The sequence below is a fragment of the Lactuca sativa genome, chromosome 4 (genome assembly GCF_002870075.4).
Source record: "Lactuca sativa cultivar Salinas chromosome 4, Lsat_Salinas_v11, whole genome shotgun sequence".
NCBI classification, from domain to species: domain Eukaryota; kingdom Viridiplantae; phylum Streptophyta; class Magnoliopsida; order Asterales; family Asteraceae; genus Lactuca; species Lactuca sativa.
In genome coordinates this window covers 59,524,689-59,543,962 of record NC_056626.2, presented here as the reverse complement: position 1 = coordinate 59,543,962, position 19,274 = coordinate 59,524,689, and the positions used below count along the sequence as shown (strand labels likewise).

At 32.8% G+C, this 19,274-nt stretch overlaps 2 protein-coding genes across 3 annotated transcripts; one reads left to right on the top strand and one right to left on the bottom strand.

Moving 5' to 3' along the window:
* Window positions 1–11,886: 11,886 nt before the first annotated feature.
* Window positions 11,887–14,104, top strand: LOC111878574 (probable fructokinase-7). The gene is made up of 6 exons (XM_023875094.3): window positions 11,887–12,553; window positions 12,634–13,043; window positions 13,132–13,329; window positions 13,406–13,546; window positions 13,633–13,749; window positions 13,842–14,104. The coding sequence occupies exons 1-6, from the start codon at window positions 12,424–12,426 to the stop codon at window positions 13,977–13,979; spliced, it is 1,134 nt and encodes a 377-aa protein (XP_023730862.1). The 5' UTR covers window positions 11,887–12,423; the 3' UTR covers window positions 13,980–14,104.
* A 189-nt stretch (window positions 14,105–14,293) lies between these two features.
* LOC111878575 (MADS-box protein SOC1) lies at window positions 14,294–18,471 on the bottom strand. 2 transcript variants are annotated; one of them, XM_023875095.3, is made up of 8 exons: window positions 18,315–18,471; window positions 17,892–18,094; window positions 15,903–15,984; window positions 15,576–15,643; window positions 15,329–15,428; window positions 15,168–15,209; window positions 14,900–14,941; window positions 14,294–14,609 (listed from the first exon to the last, which is right to left on the bottom strand). In XM_023875095.3, the coding sequence occupies exons 2-8, from the start codon at window positions 18,071–18,073 to the stop codon at window positions 14,469–14,471; spliced, it is 657 nt and encodes a 218-aa protein (XP_023730863.1). In that variant the 5' UTR covers window positions 18,074–18,094; window positions 18,315–18,471; the 3' UTR covers window positions 14,294–14,468. The 2 variants fall into 2 exon arrangements, with proteins under 2 accessions (XP_023730863.1, XP_023730864.1); XM_023875096.3 differs by having other exon boundaries at window positions 18,302–18,454.
* Between the last annotated feature and the right edge of the window lie 803 nt (window positions 18,472–19,274).

The following is a 19,274-nucleotide window of genomic DNA, read 5'->3' as shown; positions in this document are numbered from 1 at the left end:
GTCTTCTCAAGATCCTGGAACTCCCTAGCAAGCTGCTGCACCTCAATAACATGTGCGAACTCGGTCTTGAACCTAGTCGTGAAATCACTCCAGGTCATCGCATCCAACACTATATCATCACCAATGGCTCTCCTAACCTCCTCTTGCCAATCACGTGCCCTGCCCTTCAGAAGACAAGACACAAGACTAACCTTGTCCTCCTCGGGACATCTGCTGGTGCGGAATGCACTGGCGACGTCTGCCAACCATCTGGTACTCGCAATGGGGTCCCGAGCCCCATGGTAGTCAGGAGCTCCACAAGCCTTGAACTCCCTAAAAGTCAGTGTGTGCGACCCCATCATGGCCGCCACCTCAGTGCACAAAGTACTCAATCTCTCATCCAAAAGCTCAAGAATGCCCTCCTTGATCGTGTCAAAGATCTCAGGAGTCTGGTCTAGTATGTTGCACGTGATCTCTGAGGAAATGAACTCCTTAGTCTGCTAGTTTAGCTGCTCAGCTTCAGAGCCTAAGCCCGATCCCTCAGCGGCACCTGAACTGCCGGCTGCTGGTCTAGGACGTAAAACCACCATTCTGAAAAACACACCATAACAAACATTAGAATACTAAACATAACTTGAGGGATCTCAAACACTACAAGTTTCCTGTATTCATCTCGGCCGTCCTTGATTTGAGAACAGATCCTATGCTTTTAGTAGTATGGGTCGATACTACCTTCCACATCTATCCGTACTTTCCTCAAGAACTGCCTTGACTCTACGAAGTCCCTTCTACTACTACTGCTCCATGCACTACTCTTATCCTAGGCTTTCCCTAGGGTAACCACCATCCCATTCTCCATCATCAGTTGCATAAGAAGTACCTACTATCTTCCCCTAACTAACTTGCAAATACCATTACATATCACTCAGACTAGATAATTCTTTGAATGAGAGATCCTACCCTACAACGGTTGGACTCAAACAAGAGCTGTGAAATAGAACTAGACCTAACCTTCTGAAATTATTTAGTCCTTGCAATATGTAACTTAACATATTTATTTACTAGTTAGTGAAAGATACCTAGAACTCCTACAAGCATAAAGCAAGCAACATTTGAGCATTGAGTACACATAATCAAGCATATACTACTCTAGCTATCATACTGACTGATATGTACCAGCATACATTTCTCATAAAGCTGATACACTTATAATAGGCACATAAGGCATCTTTCCTAGATCCTTAGCCCTAATCTAGCATATTTTTCTCATAAAGATGATAAACATATCATAACATAAACTTGTATGGGTAATTTGGGAGTACTTACTTGAGCTCGACTGATTGTATGCACCATACCCTTTTTCTCTTTCAAATTCTTTCCACTTTTCAAAAATTCTTTTCTTTTTCTCAAGTTCTTTTTATTAAAATGATTTTCTTTTAAAAATTTCCCTACTAAGTCCTCAGTTTGAGTTCAGACACTCCCAAGAGTGTGCCCGAATTCGTCAAACCAAGGCTATAATACCAACTTGTAACATCCCAAAAATACAACTCGAAAATTTCGTTTTTAAATCATTATTAAAACTATAATATCATCGCTATAGTATAAAATCATAAACCGTGTGTCTCAAAATATCATAATATCTGTCACATATCAAAATCTCATATCAAAATATTAGAGTAAAACTCCCAGGCTAAAGACTGTGGTGTGTGCCATGCGATCATCCCGAGCCCTTCCCTTTGCTAGTGGATGTACTTGAAATTAAAACTGAAAATCGTAAGCATGAAGCTTAGTGAGTCTCCCCAAACTACCACATACCATACACATATAACATGCAACTAAGAGATACGGGCCCCGCCTACAATCATGGAGATACGGGCCCCACGCACACTCTGCTAGCTGGGAGATACGAGCCTTGCCCACACTCCGTTGACTCTGAGATACGGGCCCCGCCCACACTCAGCTGCTTCGAGATATGGGCCCCGCCCACACTCAGCTACTATGAGATACGGGTCCCGCCCACACTCAGTTGCTATGAGATATGGGCCCCGCCCACACTCAACAACTAAACAAACATACATGTATCACACAGACAACAAGTATAACTAAATCAATTAGTCAAACATATATCCATAATTAAGTTAAACTGTGAGATACGGGCCCCACCCACACTCGACTGCTATGAGATACGGGCCTCGCCCACACCCAGCTACTAACATATCATACTACGGGTCGGCCTTGGTCCCTTAGACCCATTCCTACTGAAGGAAAATCACCTCGCAAGACCGACTGCTGAAAACTCGGGTGAGGAATCCCTGTCTGCTGCTCCGACGACTCTCCGGCTATAAATTCCATAATAACACTTAATCAAAATCTGATAATCCTTATTAGGGAAAAATAACCATTTTACCCCTGGTCAAAGTCAACTTTCCAGGTTGACCTAACTTGCCGAGTCAGCCTAGTGACTCGTTAAGTTTTAGAACTCAAAGATCCTAGAATCGCGACTCAACTCGCCGAGTCGCTCCAACGAATCGTCGAGTCCTATCGAGCTGCTCAGTCGCGACTTAGCTAATCCACTCGTCAAGTCCCTCTACAGACTTGTCGAGTTCTACTACAAACTGGAATCGGGACAACACGACTCGTCGAGTTCCCTTATGGACTCGACGGGTCCTTCTGTCTGTTTGGCCATCTTAATAGATTAAGCCCCTATCTTCTAGGTCCAATGTCCTTAGTTCGTTTGCCTACCGGAAAGGCCATTCTAAGGGTAAAGTTTCCAACTTTACCCATTCATAACTCTTCTTAAAGGGTTTAGACAAAACCCTAGTTCCTTTAAGACATGGATCTTATCCAAAAAGCCTTAGAATCTTAAAGCCACACATGCAAAACTAGATCTAGGGTTTTAACATATGTTGGTCACATAAATTCCCTAGCTTTCCTTCCATGCATGGTCTTTTAGGGCTAAAAAGGCCATAAATTTGCTTATAAGCTTGTATGGGGCTTCCATGATCATAAAGTTTGCACCTTTATGCCATAGAACCCTTCCTAGATCCTAGATCTGAGACATAAGTCACTTGGGACGTCCCAACCCCAAGGACCAAGGTTCATGAACCAAAACCTTCATAAAATGGAAACAAATAGATCTAAGGGTGTGTTTGGTACAGAGAAATGTAATTGAAACAGAGAATGGAAATGCTGAGAAAGAGAATTAAGTTGGAGAAAGAGAAATGATTACACTTTTTGGTACAACTAAGAATTTATTATAGAGATTTACCCGAGAATCAATTCTCTTGTTTGGTTTTACTAAACAATGGAGTAGAAAAAAAAATTTAAAACTATTTTTGCATTTTCAATCAATATTCTTTGCGACGACATCATTATTTTTACATAATTATAGGTTTTAGTTAGGTTAAATTATAAAGATTATTACATAGTTATAGGTTTTAGTTAGCTTAGAAAGTTGGAACATGGAAAAAAAACAACAAGATAAACTGAAGTCAAAAACAAGAAACATTATTTATTATAACACATCTGCAATCAAGATTATAATCCAACTTTTTTCTAATCCATGGTTACATTCAAACAATAGAGGGGATACGAACTTTAAACAAAACCATTCTTCTAAACATACTTACTAACTAATATAATGTCAAAATGAAAATATATGACTTAAAAATGCAGTTGAATGACAAGCTCCATGAGATAGATTCCTTGCCGAACCACTGAACTTAACTGGATGTTTAATAGCCTATCTTCAACATCATGTGCCTAGTTGTCCATCTTCTCCCTTCCCCATGAACAAACAACATTTCCAACTGATAGAAAAACAAAACAGAAATGTATGAACATAGTTGGGTCTTTGCTTGCTCAAATAACATTTTTAGAGTATCAACACATCTATACAGACATGTCCAAGACAATTTGATTCTGATCTCTCTATAACATATCTTATAAAAACAATGCAATATTGATGCAAAAGGATTACTACATAGATGAAACAAATCTTGAACAATTTGTAAAAACATAAGATCTTTACAGCACCAACAATAAGAAAGAACATCAACTAAATCTATTAACCCAAAATAACAGAGGTATTAAGCCATAACTAGAGACTGGATCAACAACGATAATGATTAATAGCCAATAGGACCAACGATAAGAGATGAATTGCGGATTTTGGTGATTCAAATTTTCACAATGATTCGAAATTAAAAGCAGCTAGTATTAAAACAAAGTTCAAAAGAAGAAAAGTTAGGGTTCGGATGATACATGGATTCCAGTGACGAGATAAGAGGTGAATGTCAAGAACCTTCAATGAAGAAGATAAAGGGCATGGAAGTCGGTGATATATGAGGTGACGATGGTAGTGATGTCGTCGATTAGAGATTACATTGATGGTGGTTAATCGTAAACGAAAGGCAAGCATGAGAAAATCGTTGGTTATACGGCTCGAACTGTGAGATAAGATCTCCCTCTCAATTCTCCGCTTTTTTTTTTTCTATTTCTCGGTACGTGTAAAGTTTCTTTTTCTCCCCTTTTCTCTATAAAAAATAGAGAATTTATTAGGTGGAAAAGGAATCCGTTTTTTTCTCTTTTCCTTATTCCTTGCCCTAAACAAACAAGAGAATTGAACTCTATTCCATTTCTCCCTCCTTAATTCTCTCTACCAAACACCCCCTAGGAGAAGAATGATCAAGTTGGGAACTTGATTACCAGAAAATGTAGCAAATGGAGTGTAGTTCCTGGATCTACTCCTTCCCTTTTGAGTCTTTTATCTTCTACTTCTTCCATAAGCTTCAAAAGGCACAAATAACACTCAAAATGGCAAGAAATAGATCAAGTTCACTTATGGCAGGTTAGGATTTCGAGATTAGGGTTTGGAGGTGATGGAGGCTGGAATGGAGGCCAGATATGATGCTTAAATAGGGTGTAAACCCTTAAGATTAGGGTTTCATCCACCCTATCCTACTCGTCGAGTCAGGGCTGCAACTCGTCGAGTAGCTCACTTAAAACCCGCGCGAATACTGCCTTCTACTCGACGAGTTAGGGCTACCAACTCGTCGAGTCCTTCTTTGAAATAAATAAATAATTAATTAAATGTATACTAGGGAACCGGACGTTACAACTCTTCTTTTCTTTTTTGAGTCAGGTTCTTAAGACAGGACATGAAATCAACTTTTCTTTGTTACTAGCCTGAAAGTCTCAACATCTCCCTAAAAAAGGATTAATAAGGATTGCTACAAAGAATGAATCTAAGGCTGAGTCTGAAACAACACTATAGCTCCTTAGGTTTTGCTTGTTACGCTCCTCAGTAAGTGAATTGGTAGAACTTCATACATTTTTCGGAAATGCTTTAACAACATCTGTATTATGTTTTTTGGGAACAAATTCCGCAATATTATTCTTCGAAAAGGATACTCTGATTTTGAAATAACCATAAATAAATTTTTTTAAATGACCGTGAAATTGAGAATGTCACATCGATACCCTTTTTTTTTTTTACCATTATATTGCGTTTTATTTGCAAATAAATTGTGTAATTTGTTTGGTGGACATGACATCCCACCAATCATGTATGTTATATCTTTTATACTTTACAGTAATTAACCTTTCATGTTATATATATATATATATATATATATATATATATATATATATATATATATATATATATATATATATATATATATATATATATATATATATATAGGGAGTGGTTTAAATGAGAACTCAAAAAAGTTAAGAACCCTAAGAACCATTTTTTAAATGTTTTCATTAAAATCATTTTAGACAAATAAAACTTTAATATTATATTAAACAAACTTTTTCTTGGTTATTTTAGTGTCACCATGTCATTTTATGTAATTGGAACTAACATGTGAGCTAAGGGGCTTCATAATTTGCACTCTAATATATGTATGGGGTTTTGCGGAGTGTACACATTTATAAGATCGAATTAGAAGCTGGTTCGACTACAAGTTGGGGGTCCAGGGGGCAGCGCCCGTGAGTCCGGGGTCTCCAAAGGGGAAACACACCTAGCAAGGTCTAAAGGGCATAACCCCTGGCTGGAGTCCCGCTGGATTATCCTAGGATGAATTTCTTGCAACCCAGACATAGGGTAGAAATATCAATTCGGAAAGTATTCACATGATCCAATGGGTATCCAGATCTCCAACATAAACCCTATTTCATCCAACACTTTTTCATCCCCCTAGTTTATAACTAGTTGCTACATGTTGTTGGACAGACATTGGACTACCATCGGACCACTGTCGAGCTAATACCAAATTCAATGTCATTTTCTGATTGTGTTCACAGATTATAAAACAAACATTGTAGTTCTTATTTCATTGGTAATACTTTTTAATACATATCATTTACTTTTGTAGCCAAATGTACAAAATTTTAATAAAAAATAGATTTATGCCTTGACAAATTCCATTTTTTCTTTTCTCTAAATTGTAGATTTCTTTTAAAAAATATATCGTGTATAAGACATATTCGCAGTTTAATAAACATATTAATTCACTAATACACATTTTAATGTTTTCATGTATACATTCTTTCACATTTTAACACAAAATTTATATAAAATATACAACTTAATATAATCCATTTTTAATTTATTACATAAAATTCATAACTTAACATTATACAATTGATTATATACCAATTCACATATTCAAAGAAGTCAAACTCAAACTCTACCATCATCATCACCAACTACTACCACACGCCACCACTACCACCTATGTCACCGTCGCAACCATCATTCATCCCAAATCAGATCTGTATATAACATCAATGATTAAAATTTTAAATACTATAATCACAATTTAATAAACTAATTAATTCACTTATTGAGAGTTTAAAGCAAAATAGTTATAAAAACTAATACATTCTTATATATTTATACAACATGAAAAAATACATATATTCATAAGAAAATTAATACATAAATTCATACATAACTCATTCATATCTTCAAAATAAGAATTTTGAGAAAAAAATGCAACTAATGGAGTCCGTACGATAGAGTTATGATTTTAGCAAAATCATTTGATTTTATAAAATATGGACGAAAAATAAAGTCAAAATTCGCTGATGGAGTTTAAACGAAAATTGTAGATCTCGCCAATAGCTACGCGTGGATATCAAGAACGTAAAAAACGGAGTTCATATGAACGAGTTATAATTTATAATAACATATTTACGTATTCAAATAAAGTATAAATCATATATGCATATACATATATATATATATATATATATATATATATATATACATATACATATGTATATCATTAGAAAGGTATTGACGATGCGGTCGTTATAAGACTAGTGTTGAGTACTTTCGACGTTAGTTTAGTACAAACGTCGTTAAATCTATTTAAAATAATATTATAAAGGGGTGTTTAGTCGTTTAAATAACTATAAGGTCATTTAAGTAACTATAGAGGGTGGTTTTTGAAAATTCAATTACCATAAATAAGAGCCTCTAGACTCTCATATTTCTTGCACCATTCTCTTGATTCAACAGTCTTTCTCTTCTTATCCCCGAGTATTTCGGTCCCTCGTGATTCGACTTCTCTTTCTATAGTTTTAGTATTGCAAGGTGAGTGCGGAAGCGCTACATGAATCTTTTTAGAAAAAAGATTCAGCAACGAAGTTCTGCCCGCGCAGAGTCCGATTTCTCGCTAAACCACCTGTAAGTGAGTTATGGTTACCGTATTTTAAGTATAACTTATGTTTAAGTTCATTATCATTATTATGAATCTATAAATATATTGGGTAAAGATGGGTAGATGAAAAATGAGAGATGAAAGATGATATAGATGATGAGAGGTGAAAGATGATGAAAAGCCTTGACCTTAACGATGATCCAATCATCTAGCATAGTATAGATGACGACCAAAGACTATTCTAGACGGTCCAGTGGAGCGCTAGCAGGCTCGCAACCTGTAGGTGTTGTGAACGATGTGTTCACCATATATACTCTAAAAACCTTGGCAACTATGGACTTAATGCCTTACAAATGAACGTTGACAGGTGTGGATTTAGTGCCCTATAGATGGATATTGGCAGCTATGGACTTAATGCCTAACAAATAACATCAGCAACTATGGATTTAGTTCTTGTTGGATAAACCTTGGCAGCGATGGACTTCGTGCCTATTCCTTAGGAATGAATGAATGATGAATAGATGATTCTTAGGGTTGATTCTTAAGAATAAAAAAGATAATGGGGATGAAAAGTTGGGTTAATAGTTTGATGATTAAACATAATAACTATATTATTATGAGTTCAAAACCCTATGTACCCATCAGGTTTCCCAACCTGACCCACTCAATTTATTTGTATCACATGTATTGATACGAAGACACATTACACTGAGAGATTAAAGGAGATGTAAATCATTAGTGTACATGAATGTAAGGTTTGTTTATGCTTATGTTTATCGATGATGACATCCTGATGTTTTAATATAAATAAAATACATTTCTTCGGAAATGCTTTGATAATATTATTATCATGTTTTTTTGGGAACAAATTCCGCAATACAACTTTTCAAAAAAAGGATACTCTGATTTTTAAATAGGCATAAATAAATTTTTTAAAATGACCGTGAATTTGGGGACGTCACAACCTCTAATAGTTTACACCCAAAAGACAAGAACCCTAGAATCTTTAGGAGAGAGGTTGGAATTGGTTTTCTATAGCCTTCCAGGAGGTATTTATGGAAGAAAATATAAGCACCCAAAGGTTACAATATATAGTTGTGGTGGTAATAGGATAACCCTGATTTGAATCAATTAAATATTAAGGTTTAATCTAGATTTAAATCATGTCCTTATCTATTATGTGGATTGGTTTTGGAAGCCTCCTAAGTGCCTCCCAAAACCATCCACTATATAGGGCTTCCAGAATGTTCATATTGTTCAACTATTGAATAATTAACATTCAATCCTTGCACCTCCAAATTAATTTCAATTAATCTCAAATTAATTTCAACTAGTTTCCAATTAATATATTAACATGTAATAAATTAATAAACTTTTTTCTCAATTTTTTAAAATCATTTCTAATTTTTCTTGCTCTTGAAGGCAACTAAAAAAGAACTTTGTCGTTATTTCCAAAGTTACACCAATTAGTTATGATATTAGACACATATTTCCAACAATCTCCCACTTGGACAATTCATTAACTATTATTGGTCAAATACTTTGAATAACCAACAAAGTGTGCCTTCCACAACAACGGTTGAACTCTAATCTTATCGATATCTGACCCTTAGATAAGTGATCAATTATTCCTTTGTTTCTTTCAAGATATCATTATGAATCAACCTAACATTCCATCAATATGCTTCTCGATTTCTGATTTATGATGATCAAATCAGACTACTAATCGAACACATCAATTAAGTTTGGGCTAGGCCTAGCACATGAATATCATCATTACATCATCGAGGGGCCCACAATATTGCCTTTCATATTATGGTGAAAGGGAACAAATAAGCCTCGATTACATAGCTTTTGTTTACAAGCCAAATCATGCATAAAATTACTCGTTATGGCAACCAGTTACGGATAACGTTAGAGTAAGACCAATACACAACCAACTCATATCCAAAGAGCTCAAATGTCTCTCTATTTTAAGAATAAAATATATTATCATCTCAGAATCACTCGTGATTAAATCCATGAAGTAATCTTTCTAAGCGCGAGTTTCTCCAATACTTAAATCTATATTAAGCACGCATGAATGTTAGTCGTAATCTCCATGTTATGTCTAATTTCTATAGACAATCTACTAACACTTCATAACAATTTTAGCTTAATACTCACTCCCAAGAGTACGACCGATTGTGGAGTTTGAGTAATTAATACTCGAGAAATGGGGATTTAAACATGCAAAAACGAAACACAATATAAATTAATTGTAAATGGTAACACACTTAAATATAGATAAATCTCTATTATTTAATCACAATAACAATTACAAAATTTATTCTTTGCTCTAAATGTTTCAACTAATCTAACTAACTACTAAAATTTGCATCATCTCTCACACCTATGCTCCTAGCAGTCGATGTCACGGTGACCATAATCATGAACAACCCTAAACACCTTATTAATGATTGTCCTGCATAATATGCCGTGAAAAAAACCTAAAAAAATCGGTCATAATTATTGAATTTGTACAAAAATAACAAAGACTTATTTTGCAATATATATATATATATATATATATATATATATATATATATATATATATATATATATATATATATATATATATATATATATATATATATCAAGGACTATATATGCAAAAAAAAAATTTAAGGACTAAATGTGTATAAAATTAGAAATATATTACATTTTTAAGTCATTTGTACGGTTTACTTGAAGTAGGCGATCATAAGGACTAAATATGTACAGTTAAACAAATTGAAGGGGTAAATGTAAACAAAAAAAACTCAATGATCAAATGTATACAAATCGAAAAGTATATTACTATTTTAAGTCATTATCTCAAATGAAAAAATTATCGTAATTTTTGAGATGTTACATTATCAGTAAATTTATTTGTGTATGATTAAAATGTTGAAATCTACAAAATTGACATGATCATCGTGTATAAAAATCGTTAAAATATATCGATTCTTAGTCCACTTTCACACTTTGATTATTGATATGATTTAAAAATATCTATATGAATGCTCTCTAAAATAGATATATCAAACTTATATGTGAATTCGAACAAAAATTCTCATTTATATGTGAATATAACTAAATTAAATGTGAATATAGATAAATTCACTTGATTTTTTTTAAAGATCTAATATTTTGATCATACACAAACCAAGTTACTGATAATCACACAGGTGAATTTATTGAAATTCACATGTAAATGATCAATAATTGGTAAAATCATCGAATATAATAAGCATTTACATGTGATTTTTTTTTTTAATAAAAGTTCGATACAGATTAGATTCAAATAAAAGTCGAATCTAAAATTTCTTATTTTTTCATCAATATGATTCGATGTATGCATATCTAATGTATAAAATCTACAACAGTTAATTGTTATGATTTTCAACACTTACGATTGGTTTTTTAGTTCATTGTTAATAATGTTTTTCTATTGAATATATAATAATAATAATAATAATAATTATTATTATTATTATTATTATTATTATTATCATTATTATTATTTTATAGTTAATATAGTAACATAATTATATTCAATAATATATTTTTCCAAAAGTTGTAGCTAAATTATATACAACATCTATAATTTTACAAATTTAAAACACATGACCATTTCAGTAATATTTGTATTTTACGGACACATGTATCTTTTATATATTATTATTATATAGAGAGTATTTTTGTAATTTTGTTTTACGCTATTAAACGTAATTTTGTAAAATAGAACCAACATGCAGTTTTTATTTCCTATTATTCTATAAAGTTTAGTTTTGTAATTTTATTATTATATAAAGACTATTTCTATAATTTTGTTAAGTAAAAAAAAAAAACAAAAACTATTTTATGACTTAGACCATTAGAACAATTTGTATAGATAATAAGAGAAGACTTTTGTAGGAAAATATAACGTGTTGATCGGGTATAACTTTCAGGTTTTGGGTATTTTAGTTAGGTAGATCGGGTATAACCGAACTAAATAAAAATCCGGGTAATCGCTTATGGGTAATTTGGTATTAAGCCGGGTTTGGGTATTTCGGGTTAACTATAAGTTTTCTTAAAAAAAATGGTGTATATAATTTTGGATTATTAATATTTTATCATCCTTCCTTTGTTTTAATTTGATGTTTTATGTTGATTAAATAGAAATATCAGTGAGCAGAAAATAGAAATGTCATTTACTAGTTTCAAACTTGTTTTTGGCAAATTCCACACCTTCGCTTGTAACGAAGCTTTCTTTGGGTGGATTCAAGACCCTATTTCAACCGCAGTTGATTTGAAACCCAACAAAATCGTTGATAATGATGCATACTCAATAAAGCAAGTTTAAACCCAAAATATATCCCCTTTAACAGGAGGTGGTGGATTGGAGGATCTTCCACCTGCCGACGATGACGGAGGGCACGGAGATCGAGCGTACAATACGGAATTTGATTAAGGTGGAATGGGATGATCGATTTAGTTGGATATCACTAAATTTAGTGATGAAATTGGACCATCGGTTGATTCTGGACAATTCATCAACCATCCTCTACCTATTCAACCATAACAGGAATCAGAGAATCAACAAACCCCACCAATTTCATTTGTCTTTTTGGGAATTTTGGAGAAGAATTTTTATGGGTTCTTTATCACTTTCGAAATCGACAGTACATACAAACACCAAAACAAACCACATTAACATAATTCTTAATCGATTCTTCTCCTTCCCATTAATCTCTCTGTAAAAATGGATCAAACGAACACCAAATCTTCCAGCACCAACAAAACGGGCTATTGTCTTCCAACCATCTCCAATCGATCCGCAATGGGTGACTTCAAGCGTGTAAAGAGCGCTAAAGATTTATTAGTGAGCTCAAGTAAGTCATCCCAAATTTCCCAATCCACTATTCTCTTTGCCTATCATAATCAATTGCGTTGTTGAATTCCAACAATGTAGGTTCGGAGGATGGAAGCAAAAGAAAAAAGAATCCACAGGTGGTGTGCTTCGGAGAACTTTTGATCGATTTTGTGCCCACAGTCTCCGGTGTTTCACTGGCGGAGGCTCCGGGATTCAAGAAAGCTCCCGGCGGTGCTCCGGCGAATGTTGCAGTTTGTGTATCAAAATTGGGAGGATCTGCAGGTTTTCTTGGCAAGGTTGGGGACGATGAATTTGGTCACATGTTGGCTAACATCCTCAAAGAAAACAATGTCGATAACACAGGAATGAGATTTGACAAACAAGCAAGAACCGCATTGGCATTTGTAACCCTAAGATCCGATGGAGAGCGTGAGTTCATGTTCTTCCGCCATCCAAGTGCTGATATGCTTCTCACAGAGGCAGAACTTGATACAGATTTGATCAAAAAGGTACATTCAATCAGCATTTCGTCATCCATTTTTTATGGCTGCATGTTTTGAAAGATTAAATTGTGGCCAATTTTTGTTATTTGACCAGTCAACAATCTTTCACTACGGATCCATTAGTTTAATTGAAGATCCATGCAAATCAGCTCACTTAGCTGCAATGAAAATTGCTAAAAAAGCAGGATGCATTCTTTCATATGATCCTAATTTGAGACTACCATTATGGCCATCACCTGAAGCTGCTCGAAAAGGCATCATGAGCATTTGGGATGAAGCAGATGTTATCAAGGTGCAAAATTTCATAGTGGGTTGACTTTTTTTGACTTAAAACTTTAATGGGTTTTTGAATTTTTGGGAAATTACAGATTAGTGAAGATGAAATTGTGTTCTTGACTGGAGGTGATGATCCCTATGATGACAAAGTTGTCTTGACCAAGCTTTTTCACCCAAATCTTAAGTTGTTGATTGTCACTGAAGGTCCTAATGGCTGTAGATACTACACCAAGGTTATTTTTGTCAATTTAACATGATTTTCCATTGTTGGATTATCTTAAATGATATCATTACATCAATTTGTATGTTTCTTTTTTAGGATTTTCATGGGAAAGTTGGTGGTGTTAAGGTGAAGTGTGTTGATACAACGGGTGCAGGTGATGCTTTTGTTGGAGGACTCCTTCTCAATTTGGCTGCAAATACTCAATTATTCAAGGTTAAACATTTTTAAAAAATTGGCTGAAAAAGAAAAAATCATTTTCTGAATATATTGATTTTTAAAAGATTTATGTCATGCCCCCATTTTAGGATGAAAAGAAGCTGAGAGATGCATTGAGGTTTGCAAATGTTTGTGGGGCCATTACAGTTACAGAGAGAGGAGCGATTCCATCATTGCCTTCAAAGGAAGCTGTTCATAACAAGTTGGAGGAATCAGAATCTAAATAACTCGTATCATTTTTTTTTGGTTTGAAATTAGAAGAAATGGTTATTAAACTGTCTTCTACAAGGTAGAATATGCTAAGAGAAAAAACATGAACAAAAAACCGAAATTTGTCTCATTATTTTTCTTACTTTTGTCTATGTAATTATTGTATATGTAACACGTGTGTGTCAATCGTAAACATAACAATTTTCAGCAATCAAAATGAGATTTATAACTTAGAGAAATATTTGTAGAAAAGGATTAATAAAGAACATGATGCCAAAGTCATTATACTTCATAAAATCCATCAAAGGATGCAACCAACCAAGATGACATGAAAGATCAATGATGCGATCAATATTATGTGTTCATATGTACAAGAACCAAAATTCCATTCGGTTCTCCATGAACATTTTCTCGCAAGTCAATGGCAAAACATAGATTTTTGATAACTTACACAAATAACATCTTTATAGATATATAAATGTGTTGCTTTATAGATATTTTAACCATCATTTTTGTCTATCAAGCTTCATCCTTTTTTCGGGTAATCCAATAAACAATTCTGTTTCGACATCGGAACTTTCTCCACATTCAATCATTTGCAACATGGCTCGTTGTTCATCAATCCTTTCCTGAGTTTGGACTAGACACTGAAAGAGAGATTTGAGTTCATATATGTTGTTTTCAATTTTCATCTATAATTTATTAATTTATACATATGACTATAAATCGCATAATAATAGTCCCCTGAGATCCTAGTGGTTGAGATGCAGAATTCCACACATGAGGTTTAGGGTTCAAACCCTAGCTCAGCTAAAATACTGATAGTATTAATTGACCTCCCCTAGGGTCGTTTACATGGACCGCTTAGATGGTATGGTTTGCCATTTTTTTTGAATGTGAGTTAAACCATAAAGAGTAACGAATAGAATAACCTTACCTTTGAATTTAGCATTGCATTTTGAGAAGCTAACAATTGCTCCTGAAATTTTTTAGAAGTAAATGGTATATATGATGAGAGTTCTAGAAATATAATTTATATGTGTGTGGGATGTCTTGCTAATTAGATGAGTTAAAATGATGCAAATAGGTTTAGAAGAATTTAATAAGGTGAAAGAAAACGAAAATATAGAATTGTGATTTATTGAGTATGAAAGTGTAATGTTACTAAAAGTAAATGATCAACCCGTATTTATGTATTAATGTACCTTTGCTTGGAGTTCCTGAATTTGTTCATTATATACTTGCATCTGAGATTAACACCAACAATTAAAGTCAAAATAAATCAAAGAATTTCAAGCTCAGTTGAAACAAAATCAGTTTTTGAGAGTCAACTTCTTATTCTTTTGTGTGATAATTAAAAGTCAACCTTTCGAGCACGAATGATGGATACACTCCTCTCTAGCTGTTGTTCAAGCTTTTGTAGTTCATCAATGGTGCTTGATCCCAGACCTTCTCCCAAAAGTTTCCTGTAATAAAGTTTTAAGATGTTAATTAGGATCGATGGTTTTATTGTAGCTTTAATTTAGAACCAACAATTAATTAATCTTAGTTTCATAACTACATGTGTGGCGATTTAAAGCTCAATTAACATATTCAGAACATGAAATTCTAACCTTTTAGTTATTTCCAGGAGTTCTATCTTCTTTGCCATAATTTCTGTTTCATTCTTCAAATGTTGCCACTGAACACAATGGAGGACAATAAGTAACACTTCCAAAAAGTCAACTTTGACTTTGGAATTTTAAAAACATTGTTGTTTTTGTAGTTATAGTCGATTTAATTCAAAGCAAAACAACATTTTCAATCCAATTTTGTTCAAAAAGTTCATAGCATATGACTGAATTTTAATTTTGTGACAGAATTTAAGGGTTTAGGGTTGAAAGACCAAGAACACGATGCATAGGAAAGAAGACATGTCTATTATGGAGAAAGATTTGAACCTGGGCATCTTCTACACTCGAAGAATTCTCAGTTTGAACTTCTTTTACGTGATTCCTGTAACGTTCGATAGTGTCATCCATGCTGAAAAAATTACAAACACGAACATTAGATATTGTTAATGACAACATTTTCTCTATTATTAACAAATAGATGGAAAATATATTAAAATTATGTCGTAGATATAGATACATATAGTGTTACATCACTTATTGGAAGGTTATGTAAATAACGACTCAAAGGGCGACAAAATAGTTCATTGTTAAGGTCAAATTTTAATTACTCGACAGAAATTCTTCGATTGACAATACAATGATTTAAATACAACTTTTATTATTAACAAGTCATATTTGAACATTAAAGTGATAGTAACATAATTTAGTTAAACCATACATTAATTAGATGAATATTGCCATATAGTTCTAACTAACACCCATCATCTATGATTCTATGTTGTATGAGTATGGGTGGAATGGTCTGCACGTTAGTGACTAACTATTAGTTATTACTAAGACCTAATCTCTTGCTTACGACCTCTATTTTTGGAAAAAATAATGTTATTTCATGCTAAGATTTATATGAAACATAACGACTTTGTTCAGTTTTATTTATATCAATTAGAATAAAGTAATTAATTATAACTTAATGGTCAATTGAAGATAAAAGGAGAAAAGCAATTTGATGGAGAAAACGTTGTTATATTTCACAAATTGCTTGATAAATACATAGCGATTGTAATTTTACAATAACAATACAACTCATAGAATTTATTAAAGAACAAGCACATTCGATTATTCACTCCACCAAATTGTAAAAAAAAAAAAACAACTTAGTCAACTCAAGTGTCTTTCAAAATTGGCACAATATTATAGATCTACAAATGCATCTATTTTATGTTGGAAGATATGTGTAATTAATTCATCTTCAAACTGTGAGAAGAATTGCTTCAACAGAGAAACATATCTATTTTGTTTCTATAAAAAAATTACTAGTCTAGATCATCTGAAGTGTCGTTTATTTGTCAAATTTCAAGCAAAATTTCATTATTTTGCTACTATGATATAATTATGAAATATTGGATTTGGTGCAAGAAGAATTTTAACAATTAAAAGTTGTTAATCTTAATTTAACATGCAATTTAATAATATTTTAGATCTAACTTAGTTAGTACATTAATTAACAATATAATATATGTTGTACTATAATCATATATATTTAGAAGTTGATTCTTTCTATGGTAAAAATCAGAAGAAAAGCAAAAGCTGATCACTTTCTGCGTTGAAAAGAAGTTGGAATATATGAAACAAACCACTTCATGTTATAATCTGATTGAAACATGCCTGGCAAATAGTAGTTGTAGATCTTTCTTAATTGAGTTATTCACAAAATGTCATGAAAAAACAAGAATCCCAACAAGGAACAAGTGAAAATTTGTCAGATGTTTTTAATAATTTATTGACTAACATCTAAAAAAAAAACATTTTAATTCCAAAATAGCTTCTCAAAAAGAAGTTAGTCGGAGTGGATTCGAATTAAAAACCCTTTGAACAAGATTTAATTGCAGTGAAGGAAAGATAGAGAGAGAAATGGGGGTCGACTATATACAGTGTCTTTCGCCCTAACTGATCTTAAAATATTATTAACTGTTCACGTTAAGTCACGAAGAACTCCAATATGTTTACACCATAAAGATTCCTATTCGTAACCCTAAAAGTGATAAATTGAACCAAGTTTTAGATCTAAATATTTATGTGTTTCTGTGTTATTCTAGTGTGAGTTAAAGGAGGAGAAGAAGAGAGAAACCCTAAGGTTATAAATAACCTAGACCTATACTATAAAGAAGTTAAAAAGCACATATAAAACATATATACATATATACCACATATATCTGTGTATATTATATGTATGTATGTATAGATATATGCATGAAAGAAATCAGAAAAAAAGTTTTAAATCAATCAAGAATCAGAAATAAGCGAAAAAGATGACACCTTGAGCTTGCGAATTCACAGAGCTTGCCTCTTGGAGAGAAGATAATCAAAGCAACTTCAGCATCACAAAGCACAGAAAGCTCAAAAGCTTTCTTCAATAGACCATTTCTCCTTTTGGAGAAAGTCACTTGCCTACTTGTAGCGTTTTCTATCCTCCTCATCTGGGTCTTTCCTCTCACCATCTTTGGTTTCTTGAAATCGACCTAATATTTCAAGAAAAGGAGCCCGTATTAATTAAGCAGATCAAGATCCATCAATAACAAAATCTGAGAAGCTTAATCAATTTCGTGAAGCGAAAAGCAAAGTTTCTGAAGGTTGCAAGAGAGCAAAAAAGGTGGAAACTTTGTTGCTAAATATGGGTATTTCTATAAGGAGATACTCCTATATATCAAGAAAGAAAAAGAAGTTACTAGAGAAGCAAACCCCAGATTGGTGTTCTTGAAAGAGAGAGAACTTGTAGAGGGTATCTGGAAGTAGAGTGTGATTGGGGGAGGAGTGGTAGGCCTTAAAATGGCTATTTACATAGGTAAGTTGGAGCTGATTGATTGGTTTCTCTCTCAAGACTCTTTAAAAAGAAAGAGGATTGGAAAATAAAACTCACCCGATTTAATGCTAAACACCTATTTCTACACTTGGAAAATACAATCCGGATGAACAAGTTGTAATGCATTATTTACAAGTTCCAACACGTTATGTATGATTGATCAAGTCAATAAAACAACATAAAAAAGTAAACTACCTTATTTTAACCACCTTCCCCATTTGTATATGATGCATAGAGGCCCTAACCTTTTTAATTATAATGATGGAGTACAGTCCTAATCATCAAACACATCTTATAACTGGCATATTTCATTTGGATTATTTATTAAAGATCTATTCACTAAAACACCATAAAAGATTATTTCATATTTTAAGATGAATATAGTTTTGCTGGCTTTTAAGAAAAGGACCACTAACCCTACGAAATCTAGATGCCAGTTCGTATGAACTACTTTTTCTAAATACTTATATGGTTATTTTGATATATGAACTTATTCTACTAAGTTTGGGATTGCCCAATGGAATTCACAATAACATGTTTTTGTAATGTAAAATTGAACAAATTAACATAAAATAGATGATAAAATGTTCATATTTATTTATCAAGAAGTTCATAATTACATATTACCAAAAGGATATATATATATATATATATATATATATATATATATATATATATATATATATATATATATATATATATATATATATATATATATATATATATATATATATATATATATATATATATATATAATTAGGTTCAAATGTTTTCAATAAGTACTATGTGCCTCTAACAACCAATCAGAATTAAGCAAAAATAAATTCAATAATAAATCA

Excerpts from the sequence above, each read along its gene's own strand:
- LOC111878574 (XM_023875094.3), top strand. The coding sequence starts at position 12,424 with ATGGATCAAACGAACACCAAATCTTCCAGCACCAACAAAACGGGCTAT. Across the intron at positions 12,554-12,633 it reads AGATTTATTAGTGAGCTCAA|GTTCGGAGGATGGAAGCAAA; the intron begins GTAAGTCATCCC and ends CCAACAATGTAG. Across the intron at positions 13,750-13,841 it reads CAAATACTCAATTATTCAAG|GATGAAAAGAAGCTGAGAGA; the intron begins GTTAAACATTTT and ends CCCCCATTTTAG.
- LOC111878575 (XM_023875095.3), bottom strand. The coding sequence starts at position 18,073 with ATGGTGAGAGGAAAGACCCAGATGAGGAGGATAGAAAACGCTACAAGT. Across the intron at positions 15,644-15,902 it reads CGAGTGTAGAAGATGCCCAG|TGGCAACATTTGAAGAATGA; the intron begins GTTCAAATCTTT and ends CATTGTGTTCAG. Across the intron at positions 14,610-14,899 it reads ATGCAATGCTAAATTCAAAG|TGTCTAGTCCAAACTCAGGA; the intron begins GTAAGGTTATTC and ends TCTCTCTTTCAG.